The 21035-nt window shown below is 37.3% G+C and overlaps 2 protein-coding genes across 2 annotated transcripts in view; one reads left to right on the plus strand and one right to left on the minus strand.

Annotated features, from left to right (window-relative positions):
- The window catches only part of LOC132634948 (CASP-like protein 4A4), a 2397-nt gene extending 1490 nt beyond the window's left edge, over positions 1-907 (plus strand). The window contains exon 3 of the mRNA XM_060351132.1: positions 136-907. Coding sequence (XP_060207115.1) covers positions 136-321 — 186 coding nt within the window. The 3' untranslated portion in view covers positions 322-907. The remainder of the gene's footprint in view (positions 1-135) is intronic.
- A 273-nt stretch (positions 908-1180) lies between these two features.
- On the minus strand, positions 1181-4910 carry LOC132634947 (DEAD-box ATP-dependent RNA helicase 47, mitochondrial). The gene is made up of 2 exons (XM_060351131.1): positions 4796-4910; positions 1181-3338 (listed from the first exon to the last, which is right to left on the minus strand). The coding sequence occupies exon 2, from the start codon at positions 3222-3224 to the stop codon at positions 1578-1580; it is 1647 nt and encodes a 548-aa protein (XP_060207114.1). The 5' UTR covers positions 3225-3338; positions 4796-4910; the 3' UTR covers positions 1181-1577.
- Between the last annotated feature and the right edge of the window lie 16125 nt (positions 4911-21035).

Consider the following 21035-nt stretch of genomic DNA (forward strand, 5'->3'; position numbering starts at 1 on the left):
AGTAGACCGTATCTTATTTAACTATCAAGCAGCCAAAATTTCAACTCTTCTGAATGTTTTTTCTAGTTATCCTCTTAATTAACTGCAGATGAATCTTTCAAAAACATGAATTCTCATTAGCAGAATGCTGTACAGTTGGCAGGTTACCTCCTTGTGTCCTCTTCTTCAGTAACTATACCAGTCATTCAACAGATGGAAAGCCGTACCTCTCTCTGGAAACCAGCTATTGTTGCTGTTTGCATGTCATTTACTGCTTTCGTGTTCCTTGCAGTCTCCGCACTCTTATCAGGTTACAAGCTATGCAAAAGGATCATATGGTGATGCACTGGGAATTAAACACGCAGCCTTCTTCACTTCTTTGTTTCCGTCAAGAAAGTTTTCATCTGCTTGAAGCATCACAAGTAGCAATTGGGCGGCATATAGCAACTATCCTTGACTACACTAATGATCTGGTAGAATTTGATAACAATAAGAAAGAAGCAATTGGGCGGCATATAGCAACTATCCTTGACTACACTAATGATCTGGTAGAAGTTGATAACAATAAGAAAGAAGGGATCGGATGTTTATCGGACATCTTCCTAGCTAGGTTTGAGTTGGACAGTGCCAAGAAGAATCTGGATTTTTTGTCAAGCTGGCACAGAAGTGGAGGATTAACAGAACAGAAAAGAAGATGGGGCATAGTACCTGCCTGCATATGGACTATATGAAGAGAGAGGAACTCAAGGTGTTTTGAAGATAAGAGCAACTTAATCCAGAAGATAAAATTAAATTGTGTCATGTTGTTTCATTTCTGGTGTAAACAGGAGTATATAGATGACACTGCGTCTCTATTACAAGTACTAGAGTCTCTGTAAGAAGAAGAATACTTTTGCTAATTTTATATTTCTTTTGATGCTACAACTGTGAAAATATGGCTCGCAAAGTCTCTGCATTTAAGGTTATAACTGCTATCATTTATAAAAGAAGAACGTTTATAGCAAAGAAGAGAAATTTTTGGTAGAACCATATATTAGTTGCCGTTGTCATGGTGAATAAACAGTATAGATAGTAACAAACTAGTTTGAACTGCCTTGCTTCAAAGAAACAAGAAGTTGCAATTTACATTCTACAGAAAATGTGTTCCTGTTTCCACTTATGCCCTGAAGACAATAACTGAACAGGAGTATATCCCCTAGTCTGCATCGAAATACTATAAAATACTAGCCATTCCATATAACCAAGATCCTCAACCTTCCTTGATGGACAAAGAAGCCAGTTAAAACTTACAGTTGTCGCCAGTTCAACATTAGGAACATTAATTCACATAGTAGTATTTTTCAACATCTATTTATATCCGGAAAATCTTGAACAGCATTTTTCTCATATGCCTTGCATACATGATTCCAAATAAGTAGAGGTGGAAGCAACTCGTTCATACCATCATCCAATGTAGACTGCCTTGCCACAATCTTTAGAAGGCAAAATCTCATCTGAATTGGCATGTTAATGGCAGCCAACGACATTTTCAGTTCTAATTCCAGTTGTCTTTAGTGACTTGTCTTGCAAAAATTTGACAGAAGCATGTGCTACGTAATTTAATCTTCAATAATGACAAGATTTCCCTCAGAAAATTCACAAGCCTGGATGGAGAGGGAAAGCTGCTTCTGCAGCTTTTTTACAACAAAGACTTCTGGCTCTTCACATATGGTTACTACCGTGCCCTTACGGCCAAGCCTGCCCGTACGACCAGCTCGATGTGCATAATGAACCGCATCAGTAGGTAATCCCAGATTAACTACAAGATCACATTCAGGTAAATCCAAGCCTCTAGCTGAAAGCTCATTTGTTAGCAGCACCCTAATCTCCCCATTTCTGAACTTCTTTAAGATTGTTGATCTTACAAGTTTGCTGAGATCACCATGTAATTCTGCAGCATTCATACCACGAGCTTCTAGTTTGTAGACAGCATCTTTCAGTTGTTTTGTGTGGTTCATAAAAGCTGTAACACATTTGGCATCGAGAGCATGCACACACCTTCTCAACATATCAATCTTGTGCTGTATCCTGGTAATAGTGTAATAATGCTGCAAATTAGGGGGTAAGCTCTGAACACTAGGCATAGCTTGTACATCTGAGCTTGAACTAGTAGTAGAAGGTGTTCCTGATATATTAACTGGACCAGAAGGAGTGAGTGACTCGAGTGGAACAACTTTATTGGCTTGGATGAGAAGTGGATCACAGCCCCAACTTCTTGCTGCTCTTATAACTGAAAAAGGCACTGTTGCAGACACCATGATAGTCTGACGTGCAGCTCGCTTGACAAGTGGACTATTTGACTCTCCCCCACGGGCACCAGCTCTTCTCCCTACATGGTCTAATATCCGCTTCATGTCCTCCCGGAAACTGAAAGCAAGGAGCTGATCAACTTCATCCAATACCAAGTAACGACAACCATGGGTAGGAAGCTTTCCAGCTGCACTAATCTCTGCTATCCGCCCAGGTGTCCCCACTACGATGGCAGGCTTGTTCTTCCTCAGAGCTTCCTCCTGTCTCGATCGGTTTGCACCCCCTACAAGCTGCTGGACTAGTTTTCTATTCGCTGGTCCTAATAGCTTTTCAACTTCCCTGACAATCTGCATCCCAAGCTCCCTCGAAGGAGCTACGATAACTGCTTCAATGTCTACTTTGTTCCCAGTTTGATAGCCATCTAAAATTTCTTCCCTCAACGGACCAACTCGAGACAGTATTGGAAGGAGATAAGCTAATGTTTTTCCTGAACCTGTGTAGGACTGAATCACAACATCGTGATTCTCAAGAACAGTTGGAACCGCAGCTGCCTGAACATCAGTCGGAACCGTAAAGCCTTCCATCTCTAGCCTTTTGACCAACAAAGGTGGAAGACCAAGCTCCGAAAATGACTCCGCAGCAAATGGTGCAGTCTTTATATCTACTGGATTTTTCTCTCTAATCAATCCTGTTTTATTGCCACTAACTCTTTTCTGTTCTCTTCTCTTGGGAACCTCAATTGTTGAAACACCCTGCTGGAGCTTATTTTTCTCACTTGCACTTACTGTCTTAACTTCACTCTTCAATCCAAGGCTAGCTAGAGTGAGGGATCCACTGCCACTTAAAAAGCGAACATTGCATTGAGATGGAGCTATCCGTGTAAACTGTGAAATTTTTCTCAAAGCTAAAGAATCCCCAACTAACAAGAGGGCCCTTGTTAGCACTAAAACAGGCATTGTGTTTCTAGCACTTGTTTTCCCAGTTGCTATCTCATGGAACAACTCAAATTTGATATTCCTATTTACAATGCCAAAATCCTCTCAAGCAGTTTACTATCATCACCGATCAGACTGTAACAGGAAAGTTAAAATATCAAATATACATAACAATGTAACATTCTGTTTACTAGAAATTGAGATGTAGGGACAGAGGTATGTATCTTTCTGCTGTAATATCCCTCTTCGAGAAAAAAAAATCCAACTAATATAGAAATTAGAAAGCAAAGAGAATTAGCACAAAAGGCATGTCAAACATAACCAAAATCAATCAATCAATCAACTATGTCTCAATCAAAACTAGTTGGTGTCTGTTATATGAATTCTCTATATCCATTTCGCTCCCTCTATTTCAATTTGTTCGTCTTACTTTCCTTTTTAGTCTGTTTCAGAAAGAATGTCTCTTTCCTTTTTTGCCAACTCTTTAGTACCAATTTCCCACATGAAACGTTTAAGACCATAAGATTAATGGGCAATTTAGTACATTATACATATTTTTAATTTAACACCACAAGATTCAAAAGTCTTCTTTACTTTCTTAAACTCCATGCCAAGTCAAAACTAGACAAACAAATTGAAACGAACGGAGTATTTTCCTTTAGTCCATTAAGCTTGAACCCCACCTTAGGCGCCGAGTGATGTCCTCTACTCCCTAAATAAACACAGTTTTTCCGGTCCATATCATTCCAATACTAACCAAATCATTTATCTTTTCATTCCAATACTAAATAATTCGTCTTTCAACCATAAGAAGAACTGGATTTTAAAAAAAAAAAAAAAAAATTGTGCACTCTTGAAGAGCAATAACAGGGAAACATTGCCTGGCATTTACTGCATAACCACAAACTCTTCTAATTACTCAATCAGGCCAAATTTTGCCATATCTTGAACACCCAGAAACCACTAAAGCAGACATTTGGTCGAAAATATGGTGAACAAGCACATGAAAACCTATCACAACTGAACTTAACTCTCATTTCTATACACCTAAGCATTTCTACTATCACATTCAGCGTATAAAAGATAGACTTTATAAAGTTCTCTGCTTTCTAGAGAGTTAGGGTGCGTTTGGTATGATGGAAAATGTTTTTCTTAAAAATTTGAGGGAAAACATTTTCCGGATCAATCAAAACACACCCTCGCATCCCCAACCCACCCCCCACCCCCGCTTACCACCCACTACGCCCGAACGCACCACCAGAAGTTGCACTCCTAATTTAAAAACCTCAATGTATGCAAATGCTCTTAAAATGACATTTTTCAACTTGCTACCAAACACAAGAAAATGAGTAGCTTATTTTCCGAGAAAATGTTTTCTCATTTTCCGTCATATCTCCTTAGTGTGTCTCTTGGTGCTCTCGGCAATCAAAATGGAAACAAACAAGAACTAAAATTTGAAGGAATTAAAAAAAAAAAAAAAAAAAAAAAAAAACAGATAGATATAATATAACATAATATGTAGACTAAGAAAAGTATATGTACTGGAACTCCTAGGCTTCATTGAATTAAGGAGAAGAAAGAGTGTATTTTACCTTCTGATGCTTCAGTTCTTCACCTTAGCTGCCTGCCTATTCCTAGTGAAAGAGAAGGATATCCTCTTCTTATCATTGTTATTGTTATAACCTCGGGCCTCATAACATGAAATATCCCTTTCTTTTGGGCTTTAAACAAACCTCAGTAATTCAAGCCTTTTTGGGCTGAAACCCAATTTGCAGGATTGTCCTTCGCTGGGGGTGGTCTTTAATTTTTATCCCTCAAAATGGTGATCTTTAACTTTTGTCCTTCAGGTAGAATTTGTACATGAACAGAATTTGTAAATTTCTGCCTTTACTGAGCTGGGAGTCGAACTCACAATCTCGGGATATTAGGTCAAGGACAAAACTTAAAGACCACCAATTTGAAGGATAAAAATTAAAGACCACCCCAAATGAAGGACAATCCGCGCAAAAAAGAGGTACCTCTTGGTCTTTAATTTTTGTCCCTCAAATTGGTGGTCTTTTAGTTTTGCTCTTCGCCTAATATTCCGAGGTTGTGAGTTCGAACCCCAGCTCAGTAAAAAAAAAATCTCAAGGCAGATGTTTAGATTCACAAAACAGAATTTTGCAAAATTTTGTCCTTGCTAGTTTTGCCCATACAAATTCTGCTTTAAGGCAGAGTTTTGAGTTTGTCCATCCAAACTCTACCTTGGGATTTTTTTAAAATTTTTTAACTGAGCGGGGGTTCGAATTCGAAATCAAGAGATTTTTATCGAAGGACAAAAGTTAAAGACTACCAATTTGAGGAGCAAAAATTAAAGAGCACCCCTAGCGAAGGACAATCCTGTAAATTGTCCATTTTAAAATGAGTAATTTACAAGATTGGCCTTAGAGGTTGCCTTATGGATAAAACTTTAAAAAAAAATTAACTTCTGACCTTGAAGGTTCGTGATGGGGCAAGGGAGAGACAAAAATTTAAGACTATCTATTTTTAAGGTCATTGTGCTAGCCGAGAGTTTATCGAAGACAATCTCTCTATCTCACAACCCACAAAGGTAGAGGTAAGATCTGTGTATACCCCACCTTCCTCATACTTCACTTATGGGATTATATTGAGTGTATTTTTATTTATTTACTGATTTTTTAAAAAAAATTTTTGGGAATGAATGACTATTTATGTCAGTTTCCCTTCTTATTTTTCGCCCTTCAAGAGATATGGCTCTTTGTTCAATCTTCCACTTCTTTGCTCAAAATTTTCAGAAAAACAAACTTCTGATGCTTGAACTAGAAAACACTTTGGCCTTTTGTATTTGTTTGATCGTTTGAATTAGAGATCGCTGAGATAAATGACTACTTTCAAGAATTAAATAATTCATGTTTCATGCTTAGTACTCCGAACCTCATCATTCTATTTGAAAAAAATTATGTTTTATAAATACAAGGACAAATAAGCTCAATTTAAATTTATTATGCTATATGAATATGAAAATTTCGAATACTTGGGAGCCGTTTGGACATGACTTGAAATCATGATGATATGAAGTTGAAGTTTTTTTTGGACATACAATTTGAATTTCCTAAGTTATAGTTTTTCTTATAAACATAAAAACCCTCACAAGTTATGAAAACCATAAAAACTTTCTCAATTCTTATACAATCTTACCAAATGAGTAAGTCATAGTTCATAACAAAATTAATACGCTATTAGAAGACCTTTCTAAAAATTACAACATCAATTGATTAAGCTTTAGTTCAATAAAATGAAAAATTGAACATGAGTTATAGTGTAAGTGTGTAATTTAATTTATAATATAATCCTCCCACATGATTGGTAAGAGTAAATTGATTATAAATATACTACCAACTTGTAGATCTTTTAATATTTGATAGAAATGGTTGGTAAACATGATTGATAAATATATTTACCAACTTATAGATCTATTTTTATAAAATATAAGCTTATGAGTTATTGGCAACTGTGTTTCCACAGCCTCCATTGCCGATGAGCTTGAAGAAGAAAAGAGAACAAATGGAAAACATTTTCGGAGTCAACAAGGAACAAAAGACTTAGGATAAGTGTTTTGTTTGGTCTGAATATGACACGGATGGACTGATGAATTATTGGGCTACAATATTTGGGTATTGAAGATGGTTAAATCAACACTTTCACTTCCTTGTTGGGCATGCATATTTCTGAAGCCCAAAATTTGCCTACTCACCTTATTAACAATGTATAGCATCACACACTATAAATGACACTTTGTAGATAGGATTCCTTTTCAGACTATTCTAGAATTTTGATGAGTTGTACATAACAGGTAGTTAGTTTTCTTATTGCACATTTTTATTATTAGCACTTTAGTCCTTACAATTTGCAATTTAGTCCTCAGGACTTTTGTATAAAGGAACACCTGGATGTACAGTGTTTACACAGAAGAAAATATACAGAAAATTTCCCAACTTAATTCTTCACAGGATTTCTATACGAAATCCAATATGGTATTAGAGCATTCTTAAGGGAATTTCTGGTTCTTCTCTCGTTTTCTTTCTTCTAAATAGTATTGTCTATTTTTTCTTTCTTCCAGTGGCAAAAATGGCTACTGATCTTGATACTCCAGTTGAGAAATCTTCATCTTCAAATGAAAAAAATATTGATACAGTTCCTTGCTCTCATGCTTATTACTTGAGCCCCTCAGATTCACCTGGAAACAACCTCATTAACGTCACTTTTGATGGTTCCAGTTATGGAAATTGGAAAAGGGGTGTTTTAATTTCTTTATTAGCCAAAAAACAAGCTGTGTTTTATCAATGAAAAAGCTGAAATACCAGAGGAAAACTCACCTCTCTTTGAACAGTGGAGTAGATGTAATGACATGGTACTTGCTTGGCTATTGAATTCCTTAACCAAGGAAATTTCAGAAAGTGTCATCTATTGCCTGACAGCTTCAGAACTGTGGAATGAACTGCAGGAAAGGTATGGACAACCTGATGGAGCAAAGCTGTTTCAGGTACAGAGGGATCTGAACAATATTGTTCAAGGGACTAATGACATAGCCAGTTATTTCAACAAATTAAAGAAATTATGGGATCAGATGAAGGTATTGAATACTTTTATGACTTGTGGTTGTGATTGTAAGTGTGGAGCTAAAACACACAACCATAAGATAAATGAAGATATTAAACTAATGCAATTTCTTATGGGTCTAAATGAGATGTACTCAGCATGTAGGGGGAACATTTTAATAATGAAACCTCTTCCTTCTATAAGTTAGGCATACTCTTTAATATTACATGAAGAATCACAGAGAGAAGTAAGGTCTGGAAACATGGCAATCCCAGACTCAGCAGCCTTTAATGCAACAAAGTAGAATGGACACAGGGGAAACAATCAGTCTAGAGGCGTACACAGAATGCAGGAGCAAATTTCCAAAATACTGCACAAAGGAACAATCTATACTGCACTTATTGCAAGAAAACAAATCATGTGAGAGCTAAGTATTACAGGCTGATTGGGTATCCTGATGATTATTTTACAAACAAGCCAAAGAAGAATGTTGCCACTGCAAGGGCTAATGCTGTTGGAACAGTGGACAACACTCTGAGCATGGGAACTGAAGAACCAAATAGGTTTTTGGAGAAACAAAATCAGCATCTCATGAAAGGGAACATGTCTGACATTATCAATTCACAAGGTTTTTCAAAGAGTCAGTGTGAAGAAATTATCCACATGTTTCAATCTATCCATAATGGGAAATCACAAGCATCAGGTTCTGAGGTTCATTATGCTAATATGACTGGTATTGCATCTACTTTTCATGCCCATTTTTCCTATTTTTCTACCCTAACCTCTAACCCTTAGATCATAGACACATGCGTCTCTCAACATATGACCTATGATAAGTCAATGCTGAAAGACATCAAAATACTTCCTAGTTCTATTTCTATAACACTGCCCAATTCATATAAAGTCTCTGTTAACTGTGTTGGGACAGTTCACTTGACCAATTCTCTTACTCTCTACAATGTGTTTTATATTCCTTATTTTAAGCACAACCTGTTTTCAGTGAGCCAATTTTGTGTACAAAGTGGACTAGATGTTCTATTTTACTAAATTTGGTTGTTTTCTTCAGGACCTTTCATCCAACCAGAGACAGGTTTTTGGTGAAGCTGATGCAGGCCTTTATATGCTGAAGGATAACACTATCAATCCCTCTTTCAAGCCTGTCAAGTCTTTTGAGTCTAGTAGTTTACAGTCTTCTTTACTTTTCCCTAAATGTCATGTTCAGTCCAAACATGCAGTGTCTAGTATTGAGTCTTTTTGTTCGAAGTCAGTTGAGAGTCCTAAAAACTGTATTGATCCTTTTGTTAATGAAATGAATGTTACCTTTGAGAATTTTAATTCACAAAAAATTTGGCGTTACAGATTGGGCCATTTACCTTACAATTCAATGAAACACATTAAAGGAATTCCTACTTTTACCACACAGAAATGTGAATTCCCTTGCGATATTTGCCCTTTGGCCAGACAAAACAAGTTACCTTTTCCACATAGCCAAACTTTTTCCACACATAGTTTTGACCTTATCCATATAGACACTTGGGGACCCTACAAAACCCAAACTTATAAAGCAAAGAAATATTTTTTAACTATTGTTGATGACCATTCAAGAACTACATGGACTTTTTTACTCTCCACCAAGTCTAATGCATTTCCAGTTTTACAGGCATTTCTAGCTTATGTAGAAAGACAATTTGACAAGAAGGTAAAAGTGATCCGATCAGATAATGCCTATGAGTTAGGTACAAGAGTATTACCCTCTGTTTTTTTTTTTTGCCTCACAAGGCATTGTGCACCAAACCACATGTGTAGCTACCCCACAACAAAATGGGGTAGCAGAGAGAAAACATAAACACCTTTTGGAGGTTTGTAGAGCACTCTTATATCAATCAAAACTACCTTCTAAATACTGGGGAGAGGCTCTCCTTACTGCTACTCACCTGATAAACCTTTTTCCTTCCAAAGTTCTAGGCAACATCAGTCCACATGAAAAATTATTTCATAAAGTTCCTTCTTACACTCATCTCAAGCCTTTTGGTTGTTTATGCTTTGTCTCTACCCTATCGGCTAACAGAGACAAGCTTGCACCTAGAGCTTTTCCTGGTATCCTTTTGGGCTTTCCATTTGGGAACAAGGGTTACAAGGTTTTAAACTTACAAACTAGACAGGTTGTGATCAGTAGAAATGTTAAGTTTTTTTAGTCTATTTTTCCTTTTACTACATCAGAACCTTTATCCAAGTTATTCCCAGGATCTTTTCAATCCCATGACACTTTACACACAGAACTTGATGCTCCTATACCTTTTACACATCCACATGATGATCCTCCTATTCCACCTGATTCAGCCCCATCTCCTACACCTATATTCACCAATTTAGATTCTCCTCCATCTTCTCCATCCTCTCCTACCACTTTGTCCTCCCCCCATATTTCTCCACAGCACCATCCTACTGTACCAGTGTCATCTCAGCCTAAAGGTCTGCGCAGATCAACCAGAGGTACTGTTTTTCCTAGACATCTAAATGATTTCATTTGCAATACTGCTTATTCAGTGATGTCACCCAACCCTTCTCTTTTTCTTCTTATTTGTGTTCCTTATTCTTTTTTGAGCTCACATAATCAAGTCATAACTAATTCTATTCATGAGATCAAACAACCAACATCTTACCTTCAGGCAGTTGAACACTCTGGATGGAAACATGCCATGGATCAGGAAATCCAGGCTCTAGAATCAAACTCCACGTGGGATGTCGTACCTTTGCCCTCAGGGAAGAAACCCCTGCCCTGGAAATGGATTTATAAAGTTATGCTGAAATCCGATGGAACTTTAGAAAGATTAAAGACTCGTCTAGTGGTGAGGGGGATTATACAAAAAGAGGGGATCGATTACAACGAAAATTACTCTCCGGTGGTAAAAATGACTACCATTCTTTGTATTATTTCAGTTGCAGTCAAAAGGAACTGGACCCTCTTCCAGCTTGACGTCAATAACGCCTTTCTTCATGGCGATTTGGATGAAGAAGTGTATATGCGTTTTCCATCGGGGTTATCTCCCCCTTCTCCTTCCAATGTTTGCAGATTGCGTAAGTCGCTTTATGGCCTTAAGCAGGCGTCGAGGCAATGGTATGCCCGTCTTTCTGCTGCTCTTGGTACTCGTGGTTTCACATGTTCTCTGAATGATTACTCACTCTTTTTCAAGTCTTCAGGCTCCCTCATCACTATGCTGGCAGTGTATGTCGACGACATCTTTTTAACTGGAAACAATCAACAAGAAATTGATGATTTAAATAATTTTTTGAATTCAGAGTTTCGCATCAAGAATTTAGGCACTACAAATTATTTTTTGGGAATGGAACTTATTCATTTACCTGATTGAATTCTTGTTACTTTGGATCTCCTCTCAGAATATCCAGATATCGGCACAAGGTCCGCTTTCACTCTCATGGATCCCACAATCAAGATTACTGCAGAATCTGGATCCCTTCTACCCAATCCCATCGTCTATCGTCGTCTCCTAGGTCAATTAAACTACTTAACACATACCCGTCCCGATCTCTCCTACACCGTTCAAACTTTAAGCCAATTTATGTAAAACCCTCGATCTGCACATCTTCACGCAGCCTACCATACCCTTCGCTACCTCAAGAAAGATCCCAGTCTTAGATTGTTCATGAACTCCTCCCCTTCTTTGACAATTACGGGGTTCTGTGACGCCGATTGGGCGTCTTGTTCAGACTCTCGTTGTTCCGTAAGTGTTTTTTACCTCAGTCTTGGTGGTTGTCCTGTTTCTTGGAAATCCAAGAAACAAGCAGTGGTAGCTTTATCCTCTGCAAAGGCGGAATATCGTTCTATGCGGCGTCTTGTAGTAGAAATTGCTTGGATCGTTCGTCTTTTTTTCGATCTATCTGTCTCTCCAACTCTCCCGATCTCTATACGATGTGACAACCAAGCAGCCCTACATATAGCCAAAAACCCAGTTTTTCACGAACGTACGAAGCATATCGAATTAGATTGCCACTTCGTTCGCGAAAAACTCATCGATGGCCTTATTTCTCTGAATTTTACCCCTTCATCTTCTCAAATTGCAGATCTATTTACTAAGGCTTTAGCTGGACCCTTACATCGACACTTCCTGGGCAAGTTAGGAGTCCGATCCCCAGACTCCCACTGGAGGGGGGATATTGGCAACTGTGTTTCCACATCCTCCATTGCCGATGAGCTTGAAGAAGAAAAGAGATCAAATGGAAAACATTTTCGGAGTCAATGATACGCTCAAATTACACCTATTAATAGTATAACGTGGACGTTGTCAAATATAGTAACCCAACAAGGTTGGGGTCGAATCCCACAGGGAATATGGTGTAAAAATGTTACTAAAGTCGTAGATGCTAAGTTCTAGGTCTAATGTCTTAATCCGATGATTTTGGTAAAAATTGGTTGTTCTATAACTAATTTCTAAACTATTGCTTTGGTGGAAATTTATGGTAAAAGAAACTAAGGTTGTATCCCCTTTAGATAGGGTGTATGATCATGGGTATTGATCTTGATATACTTCTAATGGATTGTTATATGAATGCACTTAATCTCTATGTGAATCTTTACTATTTCCCAATAAATAAAGATTATGTCTTTCTATGATTTTTCCAAATATAAGAAAGTAACCATGAAGAACGATTAATTATGCCAAGTAAATTCTTCTTATTCCTAAGTGAATTTGTTAAACAAAGTTTAAAGCTTTGAGTTATTGTTAATTATTCTTATCAACCCTAATTATTTTCCCAAATAAATCAAGGTTTATGGCTTTAATTAATGTTTGCAACCATTAATTATGAATGAAGAATGAAGAATAATCAAACCCTAATAATCCATTATGTGTATATCAATCACAAAACCCAATCACAAAACACCCATCATTGGGTTCACAACCCTAGTAAGGGAATTTAGCTACTCATGACAAAGAACAAGAAATAAGAAATTGAAGAATTCATAATTGCTTACTTTGGAATGGAAGAGGAATTGGTAATACTTGAATTGATGTTTTTAATCTTCAAAAACTAGAGAGAAGTTTTTATTCTAAGTCAAGAGACAAAAATATAATGCATGATGTCTATTAAAAACCCTACAATGACTATTTATAGGTTTTGGAAATACAAAAAGTTTCAGATTTGCACTTTGGTCCCGTCATGGCGAAATACGGTCCGTAAATCACTTTACGAACCGTAAAATTGGTTTACGCCCAAGTTGGCTGCTCAGTTGTGTGCAACTTCCTCCTTTGAAATACGGACCGTAAAGTGGTTTACGGTCCGTAAACTGCATGGTCGTATTTCAACATCCAACACTTCGACTTCTTGCCAGATGCTCAACTGGTTAAATACGTGATGGAATACAGACCGTAAACTGAAATACGGTCCGTAAACCTAGCTCGTAAACTACCATCTTCTCAGTTTGACTTTCTGGTTCTGTTAACCTTAAACACGACCATGGAATACGGCCCGTATTGTAGAATACGGACCGTAAAATTCAATTCACGACCTGGTTCTGCACTGCAACTGTGATTGTGCCGAATCTGTTCCTTTACCTGAAAAACACTAAAAACCACGTAAAATCACATAGGTTTGCTTAAAAACAAGTAAAACTTAGAGTCAAAAAGCATCGATTGTGGCGTAAAATCACGCCACATCAACACCCCGAACTTAAAGTATTTGCTTGTCCTCAAGTAGGCCATACCACACAACGACTCAATCTAACATTTAGATATCATAGAATAACAATGTCTACATCGGTTTTAACTCGGAACTTCTGGCATGCATGTTTCCCTTCAACTGACCACCCCAACTGTCTATTGTAAAGCAATATTACACAACTTAAGAACGTTATGACTAACCATGAAGCTTCAATACATGACATTACATTATCGAACATATTATCATGCACACAAACGCTACTTTCGGCGGTCACGTTATTTTGTTCAATTCTCATCCTTATGCCCTCACATAGACCAAAGAATGTCCCAACACACATATATATGACAATAATGGGACGAAGATGAAAGAGAAGAGAAAAACACTCAACACTCACAAAGAATTCATATTTACACATGCAAATACCATAGGCTTGCCCTTATTTTCTATGTTCTCATCCTAGGCTCGTTCGGTTGTGATCATATTAGGACCTGTTTCGGCTTGTAATGTAGGCTTAGGGGCGGGTAGGATACTTTTTCGGATATTAGTGACTCACCCTCCTTGACACTACAACATCTCTTCACCTTTATTCGCCTCTTTTTTTTCCAACCCCTTTATTTCCTTTAAAGTTTTCGCCCTCGATGTGGTTTTACTCCTAACCAACTTACAATTTTTTTTTTTTGGTTATATATATATATATATACCACATCGAATCTCCACTAGCAAACTCCACCGCCCCCAACTCATGTTTTTAACATCTACTCCACATTTAATTCACCCCCAACTTAGGAATTTTGCCTCTTCTAACTAGTAGCATCAAGGAGGGAACGGGTGCGAAGATGGATTATTTCAACAAAGGGTAAGGTTTCATAATTAGCTAGCCAAGAAAAAGGTCAAAAGGCTCAAAAAGGGAAAACTAGTGATATTTTCAGCTTTTGGTGAGACTTATTTAGGCAAAGTGACTTATTAACACAAAGAAAGCCTAAGATCATTTCACAACCAAACTAACTTTCGGATTTCAAACAAGACCAACCAGGCAAGTTCTAGATTATACATGCGTAAACAGAATAAAACTAACAACTCACACACACATCAGCATAAGGATAATCATTTTTACACTTGTGACCTCCTAAGTAGTCGTTCATCACACACAATACCCCAATAATCACAATGTCATATAAAGAATCAATCATGTCAAACAATAACTGTTCCAAGTATGCATTTTTCAAAATTTCTGAAGGGTCCAAAATTTTCAACAAACCACAACACATGCCATCAGCTACAAAGTAACACCAAATAAGTCAAAGTTGTTCTACTCAACCTAAGCAACATCCTAAACATGCCAGTTTCAACAGAATAAAAACCCCCCTCAGGAAAAGAACTCTGGCAAAGAAAAGCCAAGGGGGTTCCTAAACACATATTTACGCTACTCTACTATCAATTGGTCCCACCCCCAACTAAAAAATCAAGCACTGTCTCAGTGCTTCAATTATAAGAACAAAGGAGCAAGAAAATGGTACCTAGATGCTGTGAACATCTCATGGCTGACTCGCCGCATCCGGTGGGTGACTCGAGGACTCTCTTGGTTGGCGCTGTGGCTCAACTAATGACTGAAGGATTGCCTGCTGCAAGTCATTCTTTTCAGTCTTCCTTAATCTCATGGCCAACTCATCCGGGTCCTCAGATGACTCAAGGACCCTCTTTCCAGTACCGCGAACAGAGGGTTTGGCATCCTCCGTCTTCTCCTCAGAATCAAGAAAATCCAGCACCTTAAACGTAGTAGGCAAAATGGGCCGTGGTGCTGGTGCTGGTGCGGCTATCATCCCGTGCCCCTTGAATGTTTCAAGCTCCTTTTTCAGCTTCTCCAACTCACTCCTCAAAGAACCAGACTCCCCACCGGGTGCGGTCTGCTCTCGAGTCAACAATCTCGCCTCAAAGTTGTCAAGTCTAGCTTGATACACCTCGTGCTTTTTCTCAAAATCTGCACGGATCTTTGTGGTTGCCTCAGTAACCAGCTGCTGCATTATTTTCACCACCTTCGGCCTGAATTGTTGCAAGATTTTGTCGACTTGCCTTTCGGTCCGCACCGCTTTGATTGCAATCTGGCTATAGTTAGCCGGGCCGAAGTGCAGCAACCCCAACTCTAGATGAGCAGGCTCGGCTGTCGCAGCAGCAGTGGCGGACCCCGAAGGAGGATCCTGTGTCGCCGGAAGTGGTGGTGGAGGTCTTGCCTCAGAAATACCAAGTGTGGTTGCGGCATCCTGTGCATGGACAGTATCCGAAACACCTGTCGTGGGAACCTCAGGCCCAGTAGTAGCAGCACCAAACTCGGACCCTACTGGATCAATCCCATAAGCACGGCTCGGATTCAACTCTAGCTGAGTGTCGTCGTCATCACCGGACTGATCTGCCTCCCGGTCCTTTTTGCTTACCGCCTTGTTTTTTCTCCAATCCCCTACATGTGCAGCTGTAATGGTACTGTCCCTATCTGGAAGCGGAATTATCCTTGCCCGTTGACACAATGCCGTGATAAGGCACGGAAATACCATGTTCTGGTTGGGCTTGCGTGCCCGGACATGCAGCTCCTCAGCTATCAGTTCCCCAATATCCATCGAGTACCTTGACATGAATGAGGCAATAGTGACTGCCTGATTGGTGGAAAGGGTATTATCTGCCTGTGTTGGAGTGATCCTGTACCGCAACAAGGTCCACCAAAATTTTGCCTCTGTGGACAAACAACTTTTAGTGATCTTGACCTTCCCATCGTTAGTCCATTTCTGCTCATGTGGCTCAGATGTGATAAGTGCTGCAGTCCATTCCCTGACGGATTTGTTGTCCTTCCTGTCTCGTTTGTCTAAGAACAGGCTCAGATCAGTAGGAGCCACAAAATCATCACCAAACAGGAACCTGTTGATGGCTTTGGAGGAGATATCAACCAGGGAGTTCCGGACCGTCACATTTTCCAGCATTGGGATCTGATGCCAGGCAAGACTTGGCTTTTTCATCGACCTCAAGACGGCCCCATAGGATGCATAGAACTCCCGCACAATATGCGGAGCATACTCTCCCGTCTCATGAGTGAATGCATCTAATTTGTATCCTTTGATGGTATCATCCAGCTGTGGGTGAGCTGAAATACCATCGAAAATCAGCCGCCGTTCTTCAAATATTTTCCTCGACAGCTGCCCACCAGTCTCAGACCCGGCCAGTGGTCAGACCCGGCCAGTGGGGCTCTAAAAATCTGTGCTTATAGTGGTCAACTTAATTCTTCACAGGATTTCTATACGAAATCCAATATGAGTCAACTTTTACATTTAAAAATTTGAAATCATGATTTGGAATCTCAAATCATACATTTTTGAGTGATATAAGATTTCATCTCATGAGATGAAATCGCATATCCAAATGTCTGTATAAATTTGTAAACCCGGTAAAAAAGCCATGCAAATTTTCTATTACTTGAACTTGTACACTTGGGGTAAAAGCCATTTCTACCCTAGAATAAAAAAAGGACAAGAGAAGGGGGGTCTACGAAACCCAAGCTTAAACCCAAGGAAAGACAAATATAACTTTATAAGACTTATTTAATTCTTAACCATTTCAATCTCATACTTCTTGTTTGGAAAAATAAGCGAAAAATTAATAAGTGATGAATGAATGAACAAATTCCATTTTCTCAAAAAGACTGTTGGGCAATATTTGATAAGATTACTATAACTTAAATTAGACTAAAATAGTTTATAGGAGATTACCCTAAATCTACGACTTGCTAAAATCAATAAAAACTAAACTACATAAATAATTATTCCAATAAAGAGGAGATTGAGCTACAACCACAAATTTGCAACTCCACAGTCCACATCACATTAAAGAATTTTCTAGACAAGGAAAGCCTTCTCTTCTACATTCTTCTTTCCAATTATCACAACCCCACCCCCACGCCACCTAATAAAAAAAGTTCATAACAGTGCCAGATATGACATGATTATATATTTAGAAGTTGCATGGACAATATAGTCTGATTTTTAAGCTAGTAAAAGCATAGAGACACACCCGTCACCTGACATTTTGATTTTTCTAACATAGTGGGTTGTTGGGTACGACGAATAATTTTCTTAAAAATAGTTTAAGAAAGTCATTTTTTGATATTTACTTGCTAAAAAGTATTTTCCGAGGAAATTATTTTAAATTTTTAACTTCATATTATTTGCTCCAATACCAATTAGATATTATTGTTGATTATTAAAATTCAAGAAAATTTCATCAAAATATTGAGCAATTTACTAACATTATTATTAACTCTATGCTGTTTTTCATAAAATATTTTCTATGCACCAACCAAATACTATAAAAGAGTCTCAAAAATATATTTAATAAAGAACATTTTCATGAAAAAAGACTTTGTCCATACCAATATAAGTTGCATGCATTTCACCCTTATCCAAAATGCAGAGTTAGAGATTTCATCTTATTTAAGTCTTCAAGCATAATCTGAAGCCACATAGCCTATAACTGATCGATCACTATCTTTACATTGTTGAATGTCATAATGTGGACCACCGTGGTGGCTTCTTTATGATTTCATTTCAGTTTCTAGATTATTTCTGTTATGCGGGGTTTTCCCGCAAGGTTTCTATAAACATTTTAACTAAATTTTAGTTAGAGATCTAATTACATAATTGAAACTGTAAGCTCTTTTTTTTTTCTTTTTGAAAAGGCGTCTTCTCAATAGCGAGTATATCAGAAATGAAAGACGTTGGTACACTCCCCTATGATCCACTGGACCAAACATAGAAACGACTGCTCTAGCTAAAGCGTGAGCAACTCAATTCGCTGATTTTCTAACTAGAGAAATAAATACTAATTGAAATTTTTTCATTAAGTGTCTTACAACCATGAACAAGAGTGTCAAAATAAGAATTATTTGAAATGTTTCCTTAGAGAACTTGATGAACTAGTTGATTATCTCTCTCAATTAAGATAATTATTAGCAAAATCGCAGTTCAACAACTGAGAGCTTTCCGAACGTCCAAAATCTCTGCAACTAACATGCTAGGTACTTTATTTAAAAATCTTGCTTGACCGCCAATAAAATCTCCTCTCACAATACGTATTAACTAGTGTTTTGCAGAGGCATTTTCGGGGCTAGCCCCAGGGCGGGGCGTATCAAAAACGCTCTGGGGCATAAATGAAAGGCGTAGATCCATGGGGCATACGCCTTAGAATTTGGGGCGTAAGTCCCGGGCACAAAAGTGTAAGCCCCAGACATAAAGGTGCACGCCCCGGCTGTTAATTTAATTTTTATTGTTAAGTATTTTTGCTATAGATTATGACTTTTGTTATTGTTGTAATAATATTTATATTATTATGTTATCACGTTTTTGCATTGTAGTGATTTTTCTTAAAATATATAAATAAATAACACTGCCATAACTTTTTTTTTTGAGATGATTATGTCTGAAATTGATACGATAGAGATTTCATAGCACTATGTTCCTGAAGCAACTTCATCTATTTTTTTTTTATCATTGCTCTTACACTTTTTGCCCTTCTCCTTCTTTGAGTATAAATAAAAGTCAGTGCAAATATTAATTGAGGGTGGGAAGGACTAATAGATTTGGAGATTGATGATGAAGTGAAATAAGATTTCATTTTAAAGATTATCTAGGCTATTATCATTTTTTGTGTTGTGATCTCTGTCAAATAATAGTCATTGGTGATTTATTTGAATTTATTCATGGCCGAGTGATAAGGCAGAGGACTGCAAATCCTTTTTTCCCCAGTTCAAATCCGGGAGAATTTTAATGAAAATTTTACATTTGCTTATTTTTTAGTAATAAAACTATAAAATTAAAGATACATGAGACATACGGGTGTCTTGATGCTTACGCCTCGTCCCGTGCTGCATATAACGCCTCACCTCACGCCCCCAACTTTTAAAACACTGGTATTAATATTCCCACACGCGCAATACCACAATAAATATCAAAGTTAACATCTGTGTTGCATTTAATTACATGATTCTATGTTTATTCTATGTAATCCGATTCTATAATTTTCTTTGAGATTTGATTACTTATTATGAATTCTATATTAAGAAAAATAATATTTAAAATATATATTATTTTTTGCACATAATAAACTCAGTACTCGCAAATTCATACTGGAATCCTTTACTCTATAAATATCACGCATCAGTATCCTTATCTCTATCTCCAACGTAAGAATAAGCATTCCATAGCCGACACGTACTCTTTCTTTCAAGTACATTTTCAAAGTGGGAACTAAAGACACACACACAACATTAATGATGTTGGAAACTTAACGAAACGTAGAACCTTCTGGAAAAAAAAAAAAAAACAGCTTTTTAGTTTTTTTTTTTTTTTAGCTCTCCAAAATTTTCAATGGTTCCTTCTCGCATCTTCCTAACTAAAAATATTAGTTACTGGGTCCCACGTTACCCGCTAAAAAATTTCCTCATTGAGATAATAGCATTTCTGGTCCCCAAAATTATAGGTATATTATGATTTGATCCTTGTGAAATTTGATAAATAAATTTAACCTTGAATTAATCGAAATATGTAGAAGTATATTGTATTTGAACTACTTTAAAAGTATATTACCGTTAAATATAGAGTAAGAGTACAAGCTTAACATAATAAATGAGTAATTGAGCGACTAATACAACAACATACAGTGAATCTCGCAATGTGTGATCTGGGGAGAATAAAGTGTACGCAAACTTTACCCCTACTTCGAAAGGTAGGAAAACTGTTTCCAAAAGACACTTGACTCAAGAGAAAGCATGACAAAAAATGTCATGGTAAGACAAGTAGTTCAAAACAGTATAAAAATAAAACTAACAAAAGCAAAAAGCCACGATAAAATATTCTGAAAAAAGAAGCGGTATCTACCACAGATAAATAAGATAATCGAAATATAAGAAATAATATTAACAGGAAATTAAGAGACTAAGAATTATGATAAGTTTGTAAATATTCACAAGTAAAAGAATTAAAAAGTGCACATTTCTATTAAGGAAAAGGTAAAGAATGCCCCTTTATTTTGGAAAAAGAGCTAAAAATATCCTCCGAATTAATTTTGGGTCAAAAACACCCCTCTCGTCATTAAAGTTTTTAAATATACCCTGTCTTAACCAAAATCCGCAACATAACCCGATTTTATTTTAAACCCGCTCCATTTAAAATCTATCCAACTACATAAAAAATCAATATGCGACGAATTTGTTCCTGAATCCTACATCTGGAGCCACTAGGTACAGAAACGGGCAACTCATATGCGTTTTTTATGTAGTTAGATCGGTTTTAAATGAAGCGGGTTTAAAAATAAAATCGGATTATATTGTGAATTTTCGTTAAGACAAGAGTACATTTAAAAACTTTAATGACAGAAGAGATATTCTTAACTCAAAATTAATTTAGAGGATATTTTAGCTCTTTTCCCAAAATAGAGAGACATTTTTGACCCTTTTCCCTTCTATTAACTAAAGATTAAATGTGCACAGGCAAATACTATAAGGATCCAAATTAGAATTTA

This window comes from Lycium barbarum, chromosome 4, assembly GCF_019175385.1.
Source record: "Lycium barbarum isolate Lr01 chromosome 4, ASM1917538v2, whole genome shotgun sequence".
NCBI lineage: Eukaryota > Viridiplantae > Streptophyta > Magnoliopsida > Solanales > Solanaceae > Lycium > Lycium barbarum.